Source organism: Sminthopsis crassicaudata, chromosome 2 (genome assembly GCF_048593235.1).
Source record: "Sminthopsis crassicaudata isolate SCR6 chromosome 2, ASM4859323v1, whole genome shotgun sequence".
Classification (NCBI taxonomy): Eukaryota; Metazoa; Chordata; class Mammalia; order Dasyuromorphia; family Dasyuridae; genus Sminthopsis; species Sminthopsis crassicaudata.
Window position 1 is genome coordinate 549,069,342 of NC_133618.1, and position 21,038 is coordinate 549,090,379.

General features: G+C 36.1%; 1 protein-coding gene across 10 annotated transcripts in view; it reads left to right on the forward strand.

Moving 5' to 3' along the window:
• APBA2 (amyloid beta precursor protein binding family A member 2) overlaps positions 1–21,038 on the forward strand; it is a 384,993-nt gene that overhangs the window by 315,379 nt on the left and 48,576 nt on the right. For all 10 annotated transcript variants that reach the window (XM_074294973.1, XM_074294972.1, XM_074294981.1 and 7 more), the window contains 3 exons: positions 5,590–5,775; positions 16,454–16,633; positions 20,790–21,002. In XM_074294973.1, coding sequence (XP_074151074.1) covers positions 5,590–5,775; positions 16,454–16,633; positions 20,790–21,002 — 579 coding nt within the window. The remainder of the gene's footprint in view (positions 1–5,589; positions 5,776–16,453; positions 16,634–20,789; positions 21,003–21,038) is intronic.

The window sequence follows — 21,038 nt, forward strand, 5'->3', positions numbered from 1 at the left end:
CTGTAGTCAGTGATAGTGTCTCTTCCACATGTAGATTATAGAGCAAGTCTTTTAGAATTCCTTGGTTTTAGCCACTCCTTACTTGTATTGCCTAGCTATTGGTTAGCATTAAGGTTTTCTTAATGTCAAAAATCCTTCCTTCCTTCCTTCCTTCCTTCCTTCCTTCCTTCCTTCCTTCCTTCCTTCCTTCCTTCCTTCCTTCCTTCCTTCCTTCCTTCCTTCCTTCCTTCCTTCCTTCCTTCCTTTTTTCTTTCCTTCCTTCCTTCCTTCTTTCTTTTCTACTTCTTCCTTCTTCTTCTCCCACTTTTTGTAGAGAGATCCTTCATGTCTCAGGAAAAGGATGGGTCTGAATTTTTCCAATATTAAACGCACAGGTCTAGTTAAAGAAGCCCATCACTAGCTCCCCAAGGATTATTATGATACTCTGTTTGCTATTAACTTGATAGGTAGGAGAGCAAAGTTAGAAACCTCATGAAACTGAAGAAGTGAGAAAAGTAAAACAACAGCTCTCAAAAATTTTTATCAGTTTCACTTAGGAACAGAATTGGGACTTTCAAACTTGTAGACTATAATGAAAACATCTCATTATATAATGTTTCTACTTTTTGCATCCTACAGATAATGTAGATACTACTATTCTAAGGTCTCATCACCTATCTTCACATCACAAGTCTCCTGACACAATTATCCAAACACTTGGGTTGACAACTTCATTTCACAGATTTCTGAATTTGGCTTTATATGAAGATTTACCGCCCCACTTGGAGTTAAGAGTCTGGGTACATGTTAATGACCACAAATTAACACTTTTAAAAAAGAGGTTATATTTATTTTCTTTATTCTTTACAAATACATGCTTCTGAGCAGAACAGAGGAAAAAATGTCTTTATACCTGATATGATAGGAAATCTTGGCTTTGAATATATTCATATATGTATATGTGTTTATACCCCCGCATATACACATATGGATATATTTATATATATAAACACATACACATATACACACATAATATATATATACATATATACACACATATATATACATATACATATATATACACACACACACATATATATATACACGCACCCACACATACATACATATATATAGATATATATACACACACACACATATATATATATGTATATATATACACACATTTTTTATGTACTCCATTTTTCTGAACTGGAACAGTTTGCCCCTCTTTAGGAAGCTTTATGGTCCTCCAGAATTCAAATTATTCACCTATTTCACTCTATCCCAGTAAGCAAGAATTATAGGTTTATGCTACCAAACCCAATTCCCAGCAACCTGTTTTTGACTATTAACAGACTCAGCTTTTCTTTTGTTTTGTTTTTTTATCAGCCTACTGCAAACATCAATACCAAATCTATTCTTTCATTTACTTAGTGCTCTTTGGCTTTTGAGAATGATAGCACAGTTTTAAGTATGGAGTTATTTTTGCATCTAATGTAAGGTGAGCAAATGGCTGGAATCTTAACCTAGTATATTCTGACTGAGGATAGATGAGCTGGAGTTTAATGAGTATAGCTCCAAGTGGACCTCATCATCCTTTGCCTTTGATTCTCCATTTTAAGAGCCTCCTCCCAGTGGACTTTTTCATTCAAAAGCAAAAGAAGAATCATTGTTCTCCTTAATGGAATGAAAATGCTGATGGTGAAATTGATTCTCTTTTTAGGGATGCTGTAAATAAAAGCTTCCCTGAGCAACCTTTCTCTTTCCATTTTCTCAGTGTGGGGGGTAAATTTTTTTCCAAAAAGCCTTATGTTCACCAGTGTGCTTATATGTTTCTGGCTGATCATATTTCTGAGAGGGTAAAGTGTTTTGACATAATTCCTGGCTTTTGATATTGTTTGACTGGTACAGCAGTTGGGGGTGCCAGATTCATTGCTTTATAATGGTTTCCAATTCTGTAAAACAGGTTTCTCTCCCTCTGTGTTCTATTGCTACAAGTCATGCAGGGCTGTAGGTAATGAAGGTCACTGGTGTGCATATGAGTGTGTGTGTGTGTGTGTGTGTGTGTGTGTGTGTGTGTGTGTGTGTGTGTGTTCTGTATATGTATGGTTAAAGAATTCCATCATCTTTCTAAAAAGTAGAGAGGTCAGTTGCACTTATTATAACTAAACTTTAAGAGTAGACATTGCTACAATTTTCCTCTGACTCTTGCATCCTCATCACTCTTTTTTGAACAGGTGTGGTAAGGGACAATGATCGTGCCCTTCTTAGTTATACATGCTTTCTTAGTTATACAGTGGGGAATATAGAAAAGTACCTTAGCCTGCAGTGTTTAAGATTCTTCCAGAAAGCAACCATTATAGAATAAAGGATTTTTATAAAATCGTGGAGAAAACCCGAAACTTTTCCAGCATTTGTTTTCATGCTTCATCTGCAATGAATGTTCTCCTAACTACTGAGCATTCAATTCCAGCGTCCACTAAGAATATTTTTGGGGGAATGACCACTTAGAAAATAAATGGAAGAAAGTTCCAAAATGGTCTTTGCCATTTGTCTTTTATAGTAAGATGCCATTGTCTTTTATCTCATAGTAAGGTAATACTTTTGAATATTACATGTAATTAATTACTATTATAATTTAAGTACACTATGGAAAAGGGAAGGAAAATTGATCATGGTCCTCATAATACTTCAAAACTTTCAAAACAAATAAGTAACCTTTTCCATCTTTTATATGCCTAACAAGTCCTATTCCTTTAGGATTTGTCTCTACTGTGACCTGGTCTCTTTAAAAAAAAGTTATCTCCTATTTTCTAGTGGAAATTGTATTTTGTTTTTTGCCCAAGCTTTCTAATTTTATCATGACAGTGTTATGCTGTTTTTTTCAGCTATACTTTATACTCTATTTTGCTTGTCAGTTTTCCTAGACTACCTAAATTATGAGAGAGGATAGGTCAATATAGAAAGAATGGCCGGTTTCTCCACATACAAATCAGTTTGATTGCAGTATCCCTGTATTTACATTGATGTCTCACAATCAACCACTCTATGTCTCCTACCCTGCTAATGTCAAAGGATATCTATGTTTCTGTTTGCTAAGCCCTTAGATGAAGGAATATTAAAAACTGACACTTGTCATTTCTTTTTTAAATAATCTCTAGTCTTGAGTAACTAAAAACAAAACACAATTGCTGCTGCTGGAACCTCAAATCAACAGCGCAGATTGAGATCAGAACAAAAGATAAACATGTAATTTCATGAGATAGGAAGACTTCAGAGATCACAGAAACACACCATGTCTCATCTTCTTTTGTGAAAGGGAAATAATGGTACTGGAAGAGAAGCTTATTAGCTGTTCAAAGTCATTGTGTGATGCTTCATTGAGAATATTTTGGGGAGGAGACAGTAGACCATGATTTAATGGACAAAATAACAAAAATAAAATCAAAGCAACAAGAGTAATACATTCTTAAGCTGAGCTAAAAGAGTAGGATAAGCTTCAGAAATTGTTACTGGGACATTTGGTGTGACTCTTGCAGGTCAGCATTTTCCCTATACGATGGCTGGTTGCTTTATGCTCTGTGAACAGAAGGTTTTTATGGAAAATTTAGCACTGAGCTGCATCCCTCTGTTCTCTGAAGGAATTTCTAGGCCAGGCAATTGTTATACTCTTTGTGTGAATGCACAGGTGCACAGTCAGTGCTGCTTTTTAAGTTTGAGTATAATGTGTTCTAATTGAATATGGCTCTTTGAGTCTTAGAAATTGAAGGGTACTTTGAGGGTCATCTCTCTGAGGGAATGGGAGGTGGGATGGAAATCTTCTAGAGTAAGAGCTGCATTTAAAATTTTTAATCTTGTTCTATAGCTGAGATAAAACTCTTTTTCTCCATAGATTCACATTTCTGAGATTATGAAAGGATTCAAGATCTCCTTGGCCTTCAGCCAATAGCAGAGTTTGATGATTTTGTCCAGATCTAACATAACTAAGTATTTCACCTTGAATACTTTAATGCCAATGAACAAGAATGTTTGGGGAATAGAATATTCTTTATAGACAAGTTAATTCCATCTAGACCTGTTAGGATGTAATTCATGGAGGTATGGAGCAGGAGTCAGAGTTTGGGGAGAGGTGACACAAAGGACACTTAAAATAATACTTTTTAATAAATGCTCATGTTTATAATACCAGACAATAATTTTTAGGCATTAATAGGTATTTACTTTGTGATAAGGTAAATGCAGTATGTTAAGCCTTAAGTAGACAGAAGCACATAGAGGTTCAAATCTCAGATCTTGTCAAGAATAACAGTAGTAACTTGCATTGCAATGACATCTCAAGGTTTATAAAGCTCTTTCTTCACAATAGCCATGTTAAGTAGAGATATAATTTTCTATATTTTATTGATGAGAAAATTAAATCTTGAGACTATTAAATGATTTGCCCAGGATCTAGCAAATAATTTTGGAGTCAGGATTCTCCTGACTTCAAAAGAAGATAACTTTTTAAATTCCTTTTACTGGGTCTGATTTGGGACATCTTAATTTTCTGATTAACTGAAAGTTTTAAGTGGGAAAGCTTTTTGTTTGTTTTAATTTTGTCACAGAGCTTTCTAAAATGTATTAGTCCACCTTTTTATTGATAATAAAAATATTGGGAATAATAATAGAAAACATTTATATAATGTTGAAAATTATACAAAGGCAGCTGAATGGAATTATTTTTAATAGTATGAAAGACAAAGAGGATAGGTTTAAGTATTTATGAAATTTGAAAAATACTTATTGTTGTTGCTTTTTTAAAAAATATATTTCATCAACATGAAGATACCTTCTTTTGCTTTGCCTGGTTTCCTTTAGAGCAGGGATAGAGAATTTTTTTCTGCCAAGATTCATTTGGATATTTGTAACATTTATTAGAGGATCATACAAAATTATCAACTTAAAGAATTCAAACAGTGGGAGATTGTTGTACCTAGCTTTCCACTCATTATCACTTGCAGTTACCTTAGCAAATGATTTTTCGGATTTTATAGGATCCCAAAGCCAGACATTCCCTTTCCCTGCTTTAGAGTTTACTGGGAAAATTATCTTTAATAAAATTTCTGCTTTTTGGGGATTTTGTTCAATTTATCATCTTGGTGGATGTTTTCATGGTTGCTTTTCTACTATGTATTTGAATGCTGCCCTGTAACCATAGACATGTATTGCTATTGCTATGATGTTTGTACCTACCTATATTCCTTGTGGGCACCTTCACTATCAGCAAATTTCACCATTGGAAGAAAAGAGTAGAGCCACTTTGGCTCATCTATGTGCCTTCTTCCTGCACACCTGAATATCTTCAGTCCTGTTGTCTGACCTGGAGGGAATCAGGTAAAGGCAGTGAGCAAGTGAGTATATTTAAAAGCTGTTTGTATGGATGTCCCAAAGACGTGTGTTTAGTTTGTATTTTTGCTTCTCCCATTTCTGAGGAGATCATCATGTGAAAAGTACTAACACTGACAAGTTATCTAGATATTAATCTCTACAGGCATTGAGAGATGAGCCCAGTAGGCACAGTGACACAGTTCTGAGATGTTTCTTAATTTGACTTTCCTTCTCCATTGGTAGGAAACCATGATGGATCATGCTTTGCGTACTATCTCCTACATTGCTGACATTGGGAATATCGTTGTGTTAATGGCAAGACGTCGGATGCCCAGATCAGCTTCTCAAGACTGTATTGAGACCACACCCGGTGCCCAGGAAGGGAAGAAACAGTACAAGATGATCTGCCATGTCTTTGAGTCAGAGGATGTAAGTAAATTATTTGTTAACTGGTATGAAAGAGGCAGCATCATGGAGTGCAGAGGTATCTACTATTTGATCCACTGTCCACACTCCTGCTAGCAACAATCCTAATCTGAAGCAGATTAATGTAGAATTGGGAAATATTTCTTAAAAGTAAATAAAATATCACAGAACAGAGATGCGTTATTATTGTTGTTGTTATGTTTTGGCTAATTCTTCATGACCTCATTTGGCAAAGGTACTGAAGTGGTTTGTCATTTCTTTCTTCAGTTAATTTTGCAAATAAGGAGACTGAGGCAAACAAGGTTAAGTGACTTGTCCAGGGTCACTCAGCTAGTAAGTGTCTCAGACTTCAGTCTCATTTCTTTTTGACTCCAGACCTGGAATACTATCCAAAACAAAGATAAAACATAGTTAATATGTTGTTTTCCAAATCAATATGCTGCCTGCAGGGACTCTTTCTGTATAGTTTAGTGGTCCCATTTGAGTGTATATAGTGGACAAAAAGAGCTTAGAGTCAGGAAATCTGGAGTTCATTCCCATGTTAAATAGTTATACAAACCTCTCTTTAGTTTCCTCATTTGTAAAACAGGGAATAATAAGAACGCCCATCTCTTAAAAATTTTATATGGACCAAATGCGACAATATATGTAAAGCACTTTGTAAACCCTACAATGTTTTATAAACAATAACAGCTATCATTCTTATCAATATTATTGCTGATGTAATGATAACTGGATTTTTCTGTGCTTCATGTTGTGATGCTAGAATTATTCAGATGAACACATTCAGAACTCTTTGGAAAGGATCTACTATATATAAATCTTATACAAAATTATTGTAAATTTCAATAGAAATCTTGGAGTCCCAATTTTTTTCTTATATTAGTTCTTATGTCAAAGATATTTTGGACTAGCCTCTGTTTCTAAATATCCTCTCCAAGTTGGTAATACAACATCGACCAGCTTTCTTTAATCCATAGAACACTCTGGCACTTTTCTGCTACAATCTGATCAGCACTATAGGAGTGCCACACAGGAGTAAGGGCCATTTCATATATTAATTTGTTTCATCAATGTTCAGAAGCTATGCAATAGTTTTTTTTTTTCTCCCCTAAACTGAAAGAGGCATTAGAGAACATTTAGTTAAACCTTTATTTTTTTTAAACAAATGAAGAAACTGAGACCCTTAGAGGCTAAATGATTTGTTGGCTTATTAGTGACTGTAGTAGAACCCATTTTAGTGCTATTTTCATTATTCTTTAAGAATGGAATCACAATATAAATCTTCTTTACTGAACTTTCTGTCATGCATCATTTTTAAAAGCAAATAATTCCCTCCTAAATTTGCTAAATTGTTTTTGACATAAAATTATCTTTTAAAAATAGGTATCAAATTTGTTTAAAGCTACATATGTTCATATCTGAAAGCATATTTGGCAGTGTTTTCACTTGTGCTGTTTGCCTTCACGACACTCTGGGCAAATTCATTTGGGCATATTTAAAACTTCATTAAAGTTGAAAAATCCACATATTATCAAGCCCCTTCTACATCCTTTGAATGCTCCAGTATGATGTTAAAGTCATCATTTGTAAAGATAGTTTACTTAGGGGAAGGAAGGGGAAAAAGTCCAAGGAAGCAGTGTGGTGCTATAATAGTTTTGTGACCCCCTGTTGAAGGGGGAGTAAAACTGTGTTCCCTTTAAAATTATCACTCTGAAATTGTGTTTCCTTTTGATCTTGGAGTCTCAGGCCCTACTGGGGAAGCATATCTCACCAGATAAGTTAAGTGTCATTATTCAATTAGAAATCTTGGTCAAAAAGCACCCCATTGATCTTTTGGGGATGCCAGACCCTTTTAAACTCCAATTGGAGATCTGGGCCAGATATTGGTAAGAATCCAGGCCTAAGGACTTTAGCTTTCTTTTCAGCCTGAAAACTGAAACCTGAAATTCCTTTTTAAAGGGCAGTTTCTGAACTCATTTTTTGCAGAAGGTCCAAAGTATCTTGTTCTGCCTCTCTGGTATAGCTGCTAGGACCTTGCCCACTGAGAAGGCTTCTCTTCTCAGTGCCAGCCTCCATTTCCTAATAGGACTTTGCCACTAAAGAAGTCAGTCTCTTAGCAAAACTGGCTACCTATGCAACAATAAACTTCCATTTTTGCAATTAATATTTTGGGTTCATGAATTCTTTCATGTTGAACCTGTGCATTGACCAAAAGAGGATTTCCACAACTCTCTGACTGACAACCTCAGCACTGTTTCTGTAAAACCCCATCCAGCTGGCTTGAATCTCAGAGAGGGTAAACTCGGGCAAAAAGTCTGAGTGAACACTAAGAAACTGCTCATTTGGGGCTTAGGGGAAAGTTTATGTGGGGCCATTTTCATTGATTTTGTTTTGCTTATTTTGAGGACAAAATTATTGGACTTAGAATGTTCTGATTGCTCTTATCAAGTTTAATTAAATATACCTATATACATATATTCATTGAAATCTGGAAACCTAAAAAAAGACATTCTTGTGTGAAAAGGATTTGTGGGTATCTTAGAGACCAGTAAGAATGGAATTAAGTCTTGTGTTCCCATAGTTTTTATAAGTAAGGAGTATTAGAAACTTGTTTGAGAAAGAAAAATCTTAACTCTGATGGACATGGGCCAGATCAAGGTTTCTTATGTCCTAATTAATTTTTCCACCCTCTTTCTGCCACCTCTAGGAAGATAAAATCAATAAATTATTCAATTTAAATCTTCCCTTAGAATCATATTTGTTAGGATTGTTAGAATGTATTAAATGGGAAGAAATAAAGTAAAGAACAAGCAAAGACTATACAAAGTTGGAAATGAACAAGGAAACAAAACAGAGAAGATAAACTAATAGGGGAAATAAATTTATTTGTTATTCTTGTCTCTCAATTTAATGGTACTTTTCCTTTGGAAATTTTTAAGCATTGTTGCTTTCTAAGAGAACTTTAAATATAAAATCAAACTAAATCAATCAATCAAGTATTCATTAAATGCTTACTATGTGCCATACTCTGCTAAGTTGTAGGAATAAAAAGAAAAAATATAAACGCTCCCTACATGCTGGAGTTTACATGCTAAGAAGGGAAACAATAGGTAACTGTCAGAACAATAAGCATAGAGTACTTGGAAGGCAAAGTCAGAGAGAACGCAATGGTTTCTATTTCCACCATTCAACTGAAACTTTTTCTGAAGGTCATCATTAACCTCTTAACCAAGAAAACCAATGGCCATATATTTCATCCTTTATCATTATATAGCTTTTGACACTATCAATCATCCCTTTTACATTTTTGTATTCTATCCTTCCTTACCTTTCACTATACCCTATTATTGTAGTTTTCTTTCCACAAAGTTGATCTCACCATTTGTTTCTTTTTCTGACTTCTTTCTCTCTTCATCCAGTAATTGTAACTATTCTCCAAGCTTCTCTCCTTAGTTCTATCTACAATCGTTACTTTTTCTACATTATTATAATTTTTTGTTTACCCAGGATTTCTTCACTTAATTATTACCATTTTGTCTTTTCTCATTCTCCCTAATATTCCTTCCCATGTTTCTAAGTTTGAAACTAAGAGTGGATAAAAGGGCCAGAGAAATGTTTCTTTATTTTTTAAAGAAACAGAAAGCAGTGTTCCTTGAAAGAATGGGAGTTTAAAAATGAACACATAGAAGAAAAATAATCTATAAATGCAGAGGGGAATCTATTTTTATTATTAATTTTATAATTATACATTTTTGACAGTATATATGCATGAGTAATTTTTTTATAACATTATCCCTTGTATTCATTTTTCCAGATTTTTCCCTCCCTCCCTGTATTCCCTCCCCTAGATGACAGGCAATCTCATACATTTTACATGTGTTACAGTATAACCTAGATATAATATATGTGTGTAAATCCAATTTTCTTGTTGCACATTAAGTATTGGATTCCGAAGGTATAAGTAACCTGGGTAGATAGACAGTAGTGTTAATATTTTACATTCAATTATAGATGCAGAGGGGAATCTAAATCTGTTTCAGGAGGTTGAAAGAAAAAAGATCAGAATGTAGGGAAGGACAAGAAGAATAGCCAATGAACTATGAATTATTATATAAAAGATTCAAACTTTCTAGTCCAGTAGGTTAAAAAAAAGTGCATCTTCAATGTTAGTGTTCATGAGTTTTGTGTAGTAATAATGAAGATCTGTAGGTGCTGCCAGAAAAAAGTTGGTCCTTGTAGCAGAGAGTAAAGATGGAGTTTTATAAAATAGATGTATATTTCCAGAATTGAAGATAGGAATTTTTGTTTATAGGAAAATTGCTATAAATGCCTCCTTCAGTTGGTGGCAGAGCAAAGCATCTGGATATCAGCCAAAGGCTGCTGGGCAAGTCACTGTATGTGAGGATAGAGATAGTAATGAAATAAAATTGGTTGGGGAAGTAATTTATTTCAGCTCTTATCTGGTAGCGTTCTCTCTTTTTTAATTATTTCATTAGTGTTTCACTTATTTAATTATTTTTCTGGCTAACTAGATGCTAAATTTTAGTGTTTATATGTTACTGAAGAATTGAATGTACTGTCAGTAGTCTTTAAATTTAGTGCCTTCTAAATCCAGCTCTACTCTTCCCTTCCTGGATTATTGCTTTAGGTTACATAAGGATTAAAGCCATAAGAGACTTTGTAAATCAAATTTTGTCCAACACAAGAGAGGCAGTAGGGTAGAGTGGGAAGAGCCCCTTTTAGTTACTAACCATGTAAGCTTGATAACTTTTTTAAACTCTCTGGGCCTTATAAGGTTCCTCATCTCTGAAATAAGAGGTCCATATTCATTTATTCTGAAGTTTCTTTCAGCTCTTAATTTGTGAATTTATGATACTTCATATTATAGATGAAGATATAGATTTATTTAGGCATAAATGACTTTCTTAAAGTTACATAGGTAATAAGCGAAAGAGTTAGAATTTGAACTTAGGTGTTTTGAATCCAAATTCAAAATTCTTCCTACTACACTAAACAATCTGGTTTATGAAAAAAGTAATGATCTAACAGGCCCCTGGAACTTGGGAGAACTGCTTCATTTTTCTGGATGAGAGAAATAATGCCCTGAAGCAACTGATGGCCATTTCTGCAAGCCTCCAATTTGAAACAAATTTTAGAATTTCGATACTGTCAAGTGCCAATTATCCATGCTAACTGAGGCAATCAGATAATCCAAAACAATTTATATTTTGATTTGAAATGCATTAGATGTGTGAATTTTTTTTTGGAGGATGGTGAATTCATTGGGATCCTTCTAAAATTAATTTGCATTCCCCCAGCATACACATAGTGACAGAAGGGGAAAGAGAGGAAGCATGGTACTTAGCAGTAAGAAAACACTTTGATAATGAAAATTTGCAGCAAATAATTGAGTCTTGACTATTATTCATTTGAAATATCCTTCTTTTGACAATATAGTTTTCAAATACTTGCTACTGGCAATTTATTTTAGATCTGTCTCCTCCTGAATAATTGCTTGCTCTCAGGCTTCCTATGTGTGCCCATCATAGTGCCAGCTCTGTTCCCAGATAGAGCGGGCCTAGAGGCACTTTTAAGGGACATCTGGTTTTTACTTTGAGTCACGCCTGACTTTTTAAACCCATTAGGAGTTTTCTTGGCAATGATACTGGAATGGTTTGCCATTTCCTTTTCTAGCTCATTTTATAGATGAGGAAACTGAGGCAAACAGAGTCAAGTCACTTTCTCAGTCCTTCAGCTAGTAAGGAGGAAGCTAAATCTGAACCTGGAAGATGAATCTTATTGACTGCAGACCCTACACTGCATTCTCTGCACCACTTAGCCTGATTTTCACCAATGCTTCGAAATCCTGGAAAAGGGGGACTCGGGGAATGGGACATTTGTGATAGGTATGAAGGGTCTGGAACTTAGGGGATAAAGGATAGGCCATGGGGCCCTATAGGATATGTTGAGATTGGTTGTGGTGATGTGGAGGCCCTGGATTCCATCACAGTGAGAAGTGCTGAGAAACAAATTCCCTCAGCTTTGATTTTTAGCCTGTCACCTCAGGCTGTTTGTCAGGCTTGGCTTTGTAAACAGAGGTTTACTGGTACTATAGTGACACCTTGTGGCCATAGTCATCAAAGTGTGCCATATGTGAAGCATTGAAAGCTCTGTTTTCAAGAAAAGTGGATGTGGTGCCAGATTAGGGTGTGCTTTTGCCTGGGGGGGGTGGTGTCTTAGATCTTGTCGTTGTCATAATTAATATGCCCCCAAACAACCTTATAAACCAGGAACATCAGTGATGATCCATTTATTAACCCCAGAAGTTTGGAGTTTATAATCATTTTCAGAAATTAGTGGACATGGTTCTTATTAATTTTAAAGAAATGGAAATAATTCCTTTCCTCTAAGTTTTTGGGAGTTTATTTGATAAGGAGAGAAGCTTGCTAAAATTAGTAGCTTTTTAAAGTAAAATATTTAGGAATTTAGGGATATTTTTAATGCCATGTCCACCAACTTGTGGCATGAAAGAGAGAAAGGAAAGGGAAAAAAAGGAAAAAAGGGGGGAAAAATCATCTAGTGACCAGCCTAGCAATGGGTTTGTCTTATCTGAGGTGGGCTGGTCTTTTGATGACTTGCCAACTTTATAAGACTTGCCAGAGCTTGTGGTCTTCTGGTTGAAATTTCAGCAACTCTCAGGGTCATTTCCATAGAATAGTTAAAGTATCATTGTAGGAGTTTAATAGTGGTATTATAAGCTGGATCATAAACTTTTAGAGCTCAAAGGAACCTTGGGAATCAAGAGAGTAAAGCATTTTAACACTGAAGGATCTCTGGGAGATTTTCTGATTTAACCTTCTCATTTTATAGGTAAGGAACTGAATTTAGAGAGGTAGAGTCAAATAAATAAAAAGTTGCAGAGCTCGAACTAGAATATAGAACTAGAATCTGGGTCTTCTGATTCCCAGGCCAGCATTCTTTTCCCACTGTACCTTGAATCCAGCCATTATTTTCCTTTTATAGATGACAGCATGAAATAACATGCAGAGGGTGATAAAACTAATATATAGCAAATATAAAAAAAAAATCTTTGATTTTGGCAGCATGAGGAAGTCTTGGAGTAGAGAATCAGCTCTACCAGTATAGACTATAAATTAACAGATAAATCGTAGTGAGTAGCCTAAGCTAAATTAGAAGTTAAGCAATGAGTCTAGGGTCACATACCTACTATATTTTAGAAGAATCTCAATCTCAATCTCAATCTTCAGCAAGATTCAGAACTAAAAATTTTTTTCCCTGATCCAAGAATAACATTCTATTATAACATGCTACTTCTATTAATAAAAATAATAATTAATATTACTACTATTACTAATAATCAATCCTGTGATTTCATTGATGTAATGGAATTAAGTTCATTCTCTGGGTAAGGAACCTCTTCTACTGGCAAAGATCTGCAGTTGTACTATTCTCTAGATAGTAATGGGACTTGAAGACTTTCTACTCACTGTACTTCATATTTCCTTTATTCTACAACTAATGTAACTTCAATCAATCAACCAATAAGCATTTATTAAATATTTATGTGCCAGACATTGAAAAATAAGTAAATAACTTTTTTTTTCTTTTAAAATCTTATATGATAGTCATTTCATACTCTTCCTGAGCCTTTCACTTTATTATTACAAACCGCAAGGTTTTGTTTTCATCTTAATCTGGTCTGGGAGTTTGGATCTTGAATCTTGTCCAATGAATGATAGAAGTAGCAAGGAATACACAAGAGTATGCTATTGATTTTTAAACATTGTGATTTTTTCTATCGATGGTGTGGCAGGTATCAGATATGCTTAAAATATAGCTATGTCTAAGAAAATAGGTCCCAGAAGACAAATGGATTGATTGACTCTCTTGCATCAATGCCATGGTAGGGGACTATATATAGTGCAGAGGAAAGATGGCCCTGCCCAAGAGCAGGCTGTGTTGTGATGTTGATGAACATGCAGGTCTTGTCCGCTACAGTGAAAGCCAGCTTATGAGATTCCCTTTATTACTGGCAGAGAAGATTGGAGTGGATAGGCAGGCCCAGCAGGGAGAAGTCTTCATGTCATCACCTTCGGCAAAATGAAACCCAGACTGAGGGACGTGAGAAGAAAGGGGAACTGCAGAAGGGAATTGGAAGGCGTCTGGGGCAAATCTTCTGATTCTATTTTGTGATCAGAGAGAAAGATCTGCTATTCCAGCTGAGGGGTGGGAGACTTGGGACTCTCTTAATGAGCAGGGAGCTGTGCTCCTTAGGAGGCAGCACATTGAGGATTCAGGATAGTGATTTAATGCAGGGATGCCAAAGGCTGTTTTCATTTGGCAAGTGCATCTGTATCAGAATCTTATTACCCTGGATGTTTCATTTCCTAAGTGGCTGGAAGGAAAATAAGGCTAACAATGTCAATTTACATTAATGAAAGGCTTTCCTCCAAACCTTAGGAGGCAGGTAATGCAAATATCATTATCCCAATTTTTACCAAGGCTATGGAGAAAATTCATGGCTAGCAAATGCCAGAGCTGGGCTCAAACTCAGGTCTTTGGATTCTGAGACCAGTGTCTTTGGCAACATACTGCTTTGCTGTTCAAGATTTGGCTGTTAGAATACCTTTGCCTTACTCATATAGCTATTAAGTCTCATGTAGAACTCTCAGTGGTATCCTAAACTCTTGTTATACTGAAGGGATTTTTGATTTTTAGGTATATACCCTTGCTGAAGGCTTTCCCGCAAATCAACTGCACAAGTCAATGCAATTACATAAATATTTATTAAGCACTTACTATGAGCCAGATGCTGTACTAGGTGCTGGGATTACAAAGGTAGAAACAAAATAGTCCCTGCCTTTAAAGAACTTGAGTTGGTTCTATTGTGCCCAAAGATGGAGAAATGTTTCTAGACATGTTTGAATGGGGAAAAAAAAAAAAACCTTTTGAAGTGAAATTTTGAAGAAACATTTGAGTGGAAAAAAAAATTTCTGAACATTTTCATGTATTGAAAATTCAATATATCTTAATGCATCACATGGTCATCACTAAAGATGATCTATTTTAAAAAGCATAGTATCCATAATGAGAGAGGTGGGAGTCTGATGACATCAACACTGTTGACTCAGTTTCTTCATCTGCAAAATGAGCTAAAGAAGGAAATGGCAATCATTCCAGTACCTTTGACAAGAAAACTGCCAGTGGGGTCATGAGGGATCAGGAACAACTGAATAACAACAATAACAACTATTTTCAAAACATGTCCCAATTGCATTTCAGTCTGATTGGAGCCTCATTTGGAGGCAGGATGTAGCCAGAAGGCCCTAGTTTGACGTCTCTGTTGTAAAGAGCATATATTAGTTTAAGTACTGCTTTGACTAAATAGTCTGTGAGGTCCCTCTTCAGGTCCCTAAGAGTTGCTGCTGCTGCTGACACATCCTTATTTAATTATTCTGAATTTAGGGAGTTCAGTAGGGATTTATAAAGACTGTTAAGGTCAACTCCATGATACTTTATTTTTTTATTTAGGTGCTCTGTTTTCTCCATTTCTTCTTTTAATCATTTACTTCAGTATCAAGAACATTATAAAATTTAGAAAATATGTTCCAGAATCTATCACACAGGCAGTAGGTGTCAGAGGCAATGATCTGATCCCATGTGTCAATCTGACTCTAGAACCAGTGATTTGAATGAAAGAATTTTTGAAGTACTACTAGTACTCAGCTACTAGATAATGCAGTGGTAACCCCAATTGAAAAAAAAAAAAAGGCCTATTGAGCTCTTTTTCTTAAAGGTCCTTATAAGCCTACTGGGGTTATCCTCCTTCCTGTATCACTCTTGCACTTTAGCACCTGGAGTTTGAAGAGTATGAATATCTTCTTATCTCTAAGCAATCTCCTTTTCTGCCTTTATACTTAGAAAGGAAATCCAACCTGGGAGGAATGGCCAGAGTACCTGTCATCAGGTTTTCCAGATACCTTTGGAGGCTATTGGCAGAGCTGGACTTAGATGTCAGCAACTCAGAAGTATGATTTAGGGAGGCCAGAGGATACCTCTACCCACAATTGTCCTCCCTACCCAGATGCCAGAGTGTCTACAATTCCATCATGAAATCTTTTTTCTCCTTTGGGTTAAGGTTTATTCACTGCATCTACTTTTAAAAATGGAGATACTTCCTTTGCCATAAATTGAATCGATAACATTGGGATGAGAATTTATCCTTTGTATAACTTTCCTTTACTATAACAGGAGGGCTCTGAGAGAAACTCAGAGTTCTAGGGTAAGATATAAAGGGGTAAATAAGGCAGAAGTATATATGTGTTGCAAGTGGGTATGGGAGGGAGGAGGAAAAGTCTAACAAAGACAACTGAGCAACTTCACATTTTTGCCAGAAGTTACCCTAGTTATGAATATTGATCAAAATCTGATCATTACCAGATGGAGGATAGAGTTCCTTTCTTATTTTTGTTTCTAAAGGGCAGATTTCCAAACAACTGACCCCTTGAAACCCTGTGTACTCACTTTGCAAGCTCTCCTACTGGGAATGATTCTCAGGAGCCCGTGGCTGTGGTGCTTGCTGCTTTTTCTGATGCTTGGAGCCAGAGGGGTTATGCAGAACAAAGTTTTCAATTATGTCTTTTTTCTTTTTTGACAGGCACAACTGATTGCTCAGTCCATTGGCCAGGCATTCAGCGTAGCCTACCAAGAATTTCTACGGGCCAATGGCATTAACCCTGAAGACCTAAGTCAGAAAGAATATAGTGACATTATCAATACTCAAGAAATGTATAATGATGATCTTATACATTTCTCTAATTCAGAAAATTGCAAAGAGGTAAGCTTATTGCTTTAATTTTACAGAAAAGAGTTCTTAAATTATATTTATCTACTAACTTATGCATTCCTGTTCCAGCTTCTTATCATAATTGAACAATGCAGTGGTGGAATGAAGGCATTTTTATGGGAAAATACCTCCTTTATATCTAGGCTTATCAGGAATGGTGGAGCCTTTGTACATCCGTCATAAAAATAATTGCTTTTACATTTGATTGAAGTGGTGAACAAAGACTGCATCTTGCATGTCCTTGTAGTGTTGCCTACTTGTATGTTGTAATGAGGTGTTGATATAACAAAGGAGATTGTAATCAGTTTTAATGACCTTGAAAATTTACATTTTAATAGTTTTTATTGTCACTGATTGGCACTCAGCAGTTTGGAAAAACAGAGCTGACATTTTAGAAAAGCTTTCTTCCATCTTTTGAAATTAAATATTTACAGAGTATGTTGGGAGGGCCTGGATGCTTTTGTATTCCAAAGCTATGAACTGATTTTGGTTAAGCGTGGGGAAATGTCCATAGGAGGCTTTTTGCAAGACTCTGAAGATAGAGGCATTCCGTGGACTTAGTCCAAAAGTAAAATGAGAGTAGGAAAGGAGGAAGAGGAGGAAACTGCCTCTGTGCTTTGAAGCCAGCTTGTTTAGACTGACAAGGAACTGGTCTGTAGACTCTACCTGTATAGACCTGGGTCTGTGAGACCAGCAGCAAAGGCTATCCAGGGACCAATGGCCTGGTACATGTTGTCGCCACAGTGGGGCCAATTAACCTTGCAATTTCCCTGACCTTTCTGGAACTGGAGTTTGGCTGTGAAGAGGAGTGTTCACAACATAGGGACCACAGGGGTTGTTTGAGCCTTTTGAGGCTCAGTGATCAGAATTTGCTGGTCCAAAGTGGTAAGGCTAGAACCATACTCTCCCTTCTTCTCTGTCAGATAGTAAGCTTGAGCCCCAATTGGATATTCTTGCATGCTTAGTGTTTCTACCTTGGGCAGAGCTTGGGTTAAACTTTGGATTTTGTTTTCTTTATTGATATCCTTAGTGAAAGTTTGTGTTTAGGAGTTAGACAATCTTGTCTGTACTTAAGGACAGGTGGGTGCAACATCGCTCATGGCGAGTACCACCACTGGATAATTCAGCTCACCTGATTTTTCCCACAAGAAGTTTCCAGCCCCTTTGTTTGGTCGTTTTCAATCATGGTTGACTGTGTGTGGCCCTATTTGGGTTCTCTTGGCAGAGATACCGGAGTGGTTTCTCCAAATCATTTTATAGATGAGGAAACTGAGTTAAGCATGGTTAAGTGACCTGCCCAGGATCACAAAGCTAGTAAATGTCTGAGGCTAGCTTTGAATTCAGGAAGATGAAGCTCCCTGACTCCAGGCCTGACACTCTCTGCATTGCAGCCTGTGGCTGCCCTTTACAACCTACAAAATCCTTTCTATTCTCTCTGGCCGAAGCCTGTTGGGACATTAATCCAGAGAAGGCTCTAGTTAGTGTATAAAGTCATGGCCATTAAATGGGAAAAAAGATAACTCTTTTGAAATCTATGGAAGTCCTATGAGCTTTTAAGACTCACAAAAATAGGATGTGTATGTGGGATGGAAGAAGACTAGAGGTTGGGCTCAAGGTGACTTTATTCGAGTTTTATTTGGTTTCAGAATTGATCTAAGCTAACAATCAGCCAACAAAAGTTTATTACCATATGTGGAATATAGAAGTTTGAAATATCTTTACTTTTTAGAAACCTTCAATCTAATTGAAAGATACATACACATGAAAGGATGTTTAATTTTTGTGGAGGATATATCCAAACCACAGGGTGGTGCTGTGAGTCTGGAGGACTTTAGAACCTTTGCAGAAAACTGAGAATCAGCGTAGAGAACAGTATTGATTGAGTTACTCTGAATCTCCTATGTGTCTTCTATATTTCCTGTGGGGAAGACCAAAGGCTATCATATACTTAATATATGTGTTTCTTACCCTGAATGCTCATGTGGGATCTGGGGATCTTTTTACTTCTATTTGTATGATGTAGACATGAATTATATTCTGAGTTTTTCCATAGATAACTCTGAGTAGGGGAAATGAGTCAGAGAGTAATTGAGGGAGCATCCTAACATCGAACCCCAATTTTGGAATACAAGTCTGTATATTGCTTACAAAGGAGATTATAATTACTATAAGTGCCAAAGTGTATGATATTTGTATATTAAATTCTATAACACTGAAAAGAAGAGAGAGATCAAAGATCTAACTGGTCCTTATTTACTTTCTTTCCTCCAATCTGTTCTATACATCCAAGTCAAATTAATCTTCCTAAAACACCATATAGTACAATATGTCATTTTTCTGGAAAGAACAAAAACAAAACAAAATCACTTACTGCCTTAATATTTCCTACCTGGCATTCAAGTTCTACCAAAATCTAACTACAATTTCACTTTGCCATAATTACTTTGTACTATATGTATCACCAAAACTCACTCGTTTATAGCTCTTAAATATGTTCCCATTGTTTTCTTTGCTCAGAATATTTTCTTTTCTTTGATGAATCATATCCTTTATTATCCTCCTTTCTTCAATCAACAAACATTTATAATGTCCCTACTATTTGCCAGTCCAATGCCACTTCTTCCATGAAGTCTTCTCTATACATTATAGATCACAAAGCTCTCTTTTGTCTCTCATCTCCATTAACTCTTAATGTCTGTACTATTCATTTGGCACTTATAATGTGCTATCTGGTCAAGCTAAAATGAATATTCCATATCACAATCTCATTCACATTAAAGATTTGTCTTGAGCATTTTTTCTTCCCTCCAATGTCTGGCACTTGCTTTGTACAATTAAGAGCATGATTTTAACTCAATAAATATTTGTTTATTCATTCATTGAATAAATAGACTTAAGTTGAGAAGACTTCTTGTAGGAGATGATATTTGAAAAACACCTGAATAATAGATAAAATTTGTATGCATTAGAAGGGAGATAGAAGTGTATACTAATTGAGGGAAGCAAAGGAAGAAAGGCCTTAACTCAGATGAGCATGTCAGGTCATGGACCAGGAGCAGTATCTAAGATGTATTTTGAGATTTAGTGGAAACTAAAGTTAGAGTGGAACTTTAAATGTCAGGCAAAAAAATTAGCTTTGAAGTTATAGGAACTATAGAATTACTTGATATCTCTGAGGAGGGGATAAATAGGATAAAGACCATGTTGAAAGAAGTTTGGCCCAATGGTGGCATGTACATTGGATTACAAAGGAGAACCTAGAGATAGAGAGACCATGCACAAAAATACTACAGTAACTTAGGTGGGAGAGGATGAGAGCCTAACCTTAGGTAGTTTCAGTAAAGAAAATGGAAAGGAAGGAGTGACTATGAGTAATATTTCTTTTTTTGAATAATATTTCAAAGGAAAAATTAATAGGACTTTGTTCCTTATTAAAAAGGAATAGAGCTTTCCATTTTTCTTTCCTTCTTGTGCTAATATGGATAGCGTCAGGAAGGTCATTCTGTCACACATAATCCATACCGCATATACCTAGCTATCAGTTTCTTAGTGGAAAGACCCAGAAGTTGAATGAAAAAGAAGATTTTTACTTAATGAAATCTAGTCATAATTTCCCCTAGACTTGGAACCTCTGTAGCCTTAATTGATAATTCAGATCACACTAAGACCATCACAGGCAAAACAGGGAAAATATCTACTGAGCAGAGTTGTGAGAAAAATATTAACTTGAAAGGGTTCTATAAGTGCATGCCTTCTTATTATTATTGCCATCATTAAAACTATTGAAAGTCTTGTAGTGATATTAATTTCATAGGCCCTGATTACCTATTCCCCAATTCTTGGGATTATCTAGCCTGTGAAACTATATGAGTAATGGGGATTGAGTTTTACTAAGAGAGAAAGATGATGGCTAGATATTATGAGTAAAAAATCCTCTGGTGACTAAATCTGGAACTAACAGGCACAGCTTTACTAAGGTTAATAGGGCTTCACATTATGGCATTAAGCCAGCCAACTCCCTTGGGATTCAAGTGGAGATTCATCCAGTTCTCAAAATTGGGGATCATGTTTAGGTCTTGTTTGCTGATGTGCAGGTGGGTGTAGGATCAACACCAGTTACATTAATGTCTATTTTATTTCTTTGCAGCTCCATATAGAAAAGCAAAAGGGAGAAATCCTTGGTGTGGTGATTGTGGAGTCAGGCTGGGGTTCCATCCTCCCCACAGTGATTCTGGCTAACATGATGAATGGAGGTCCAGCAGCTCGATCTGGGAAGCTGAGCATTGGAGACCAGATAATGTCTATCAATGGCACCAGCCTAGTGGGTCTTCCTCTTGCAACATGCCAGGGAATCATCAAGGTACTACTAATTTCTCCTTCCCGGTCCCTATCCCTT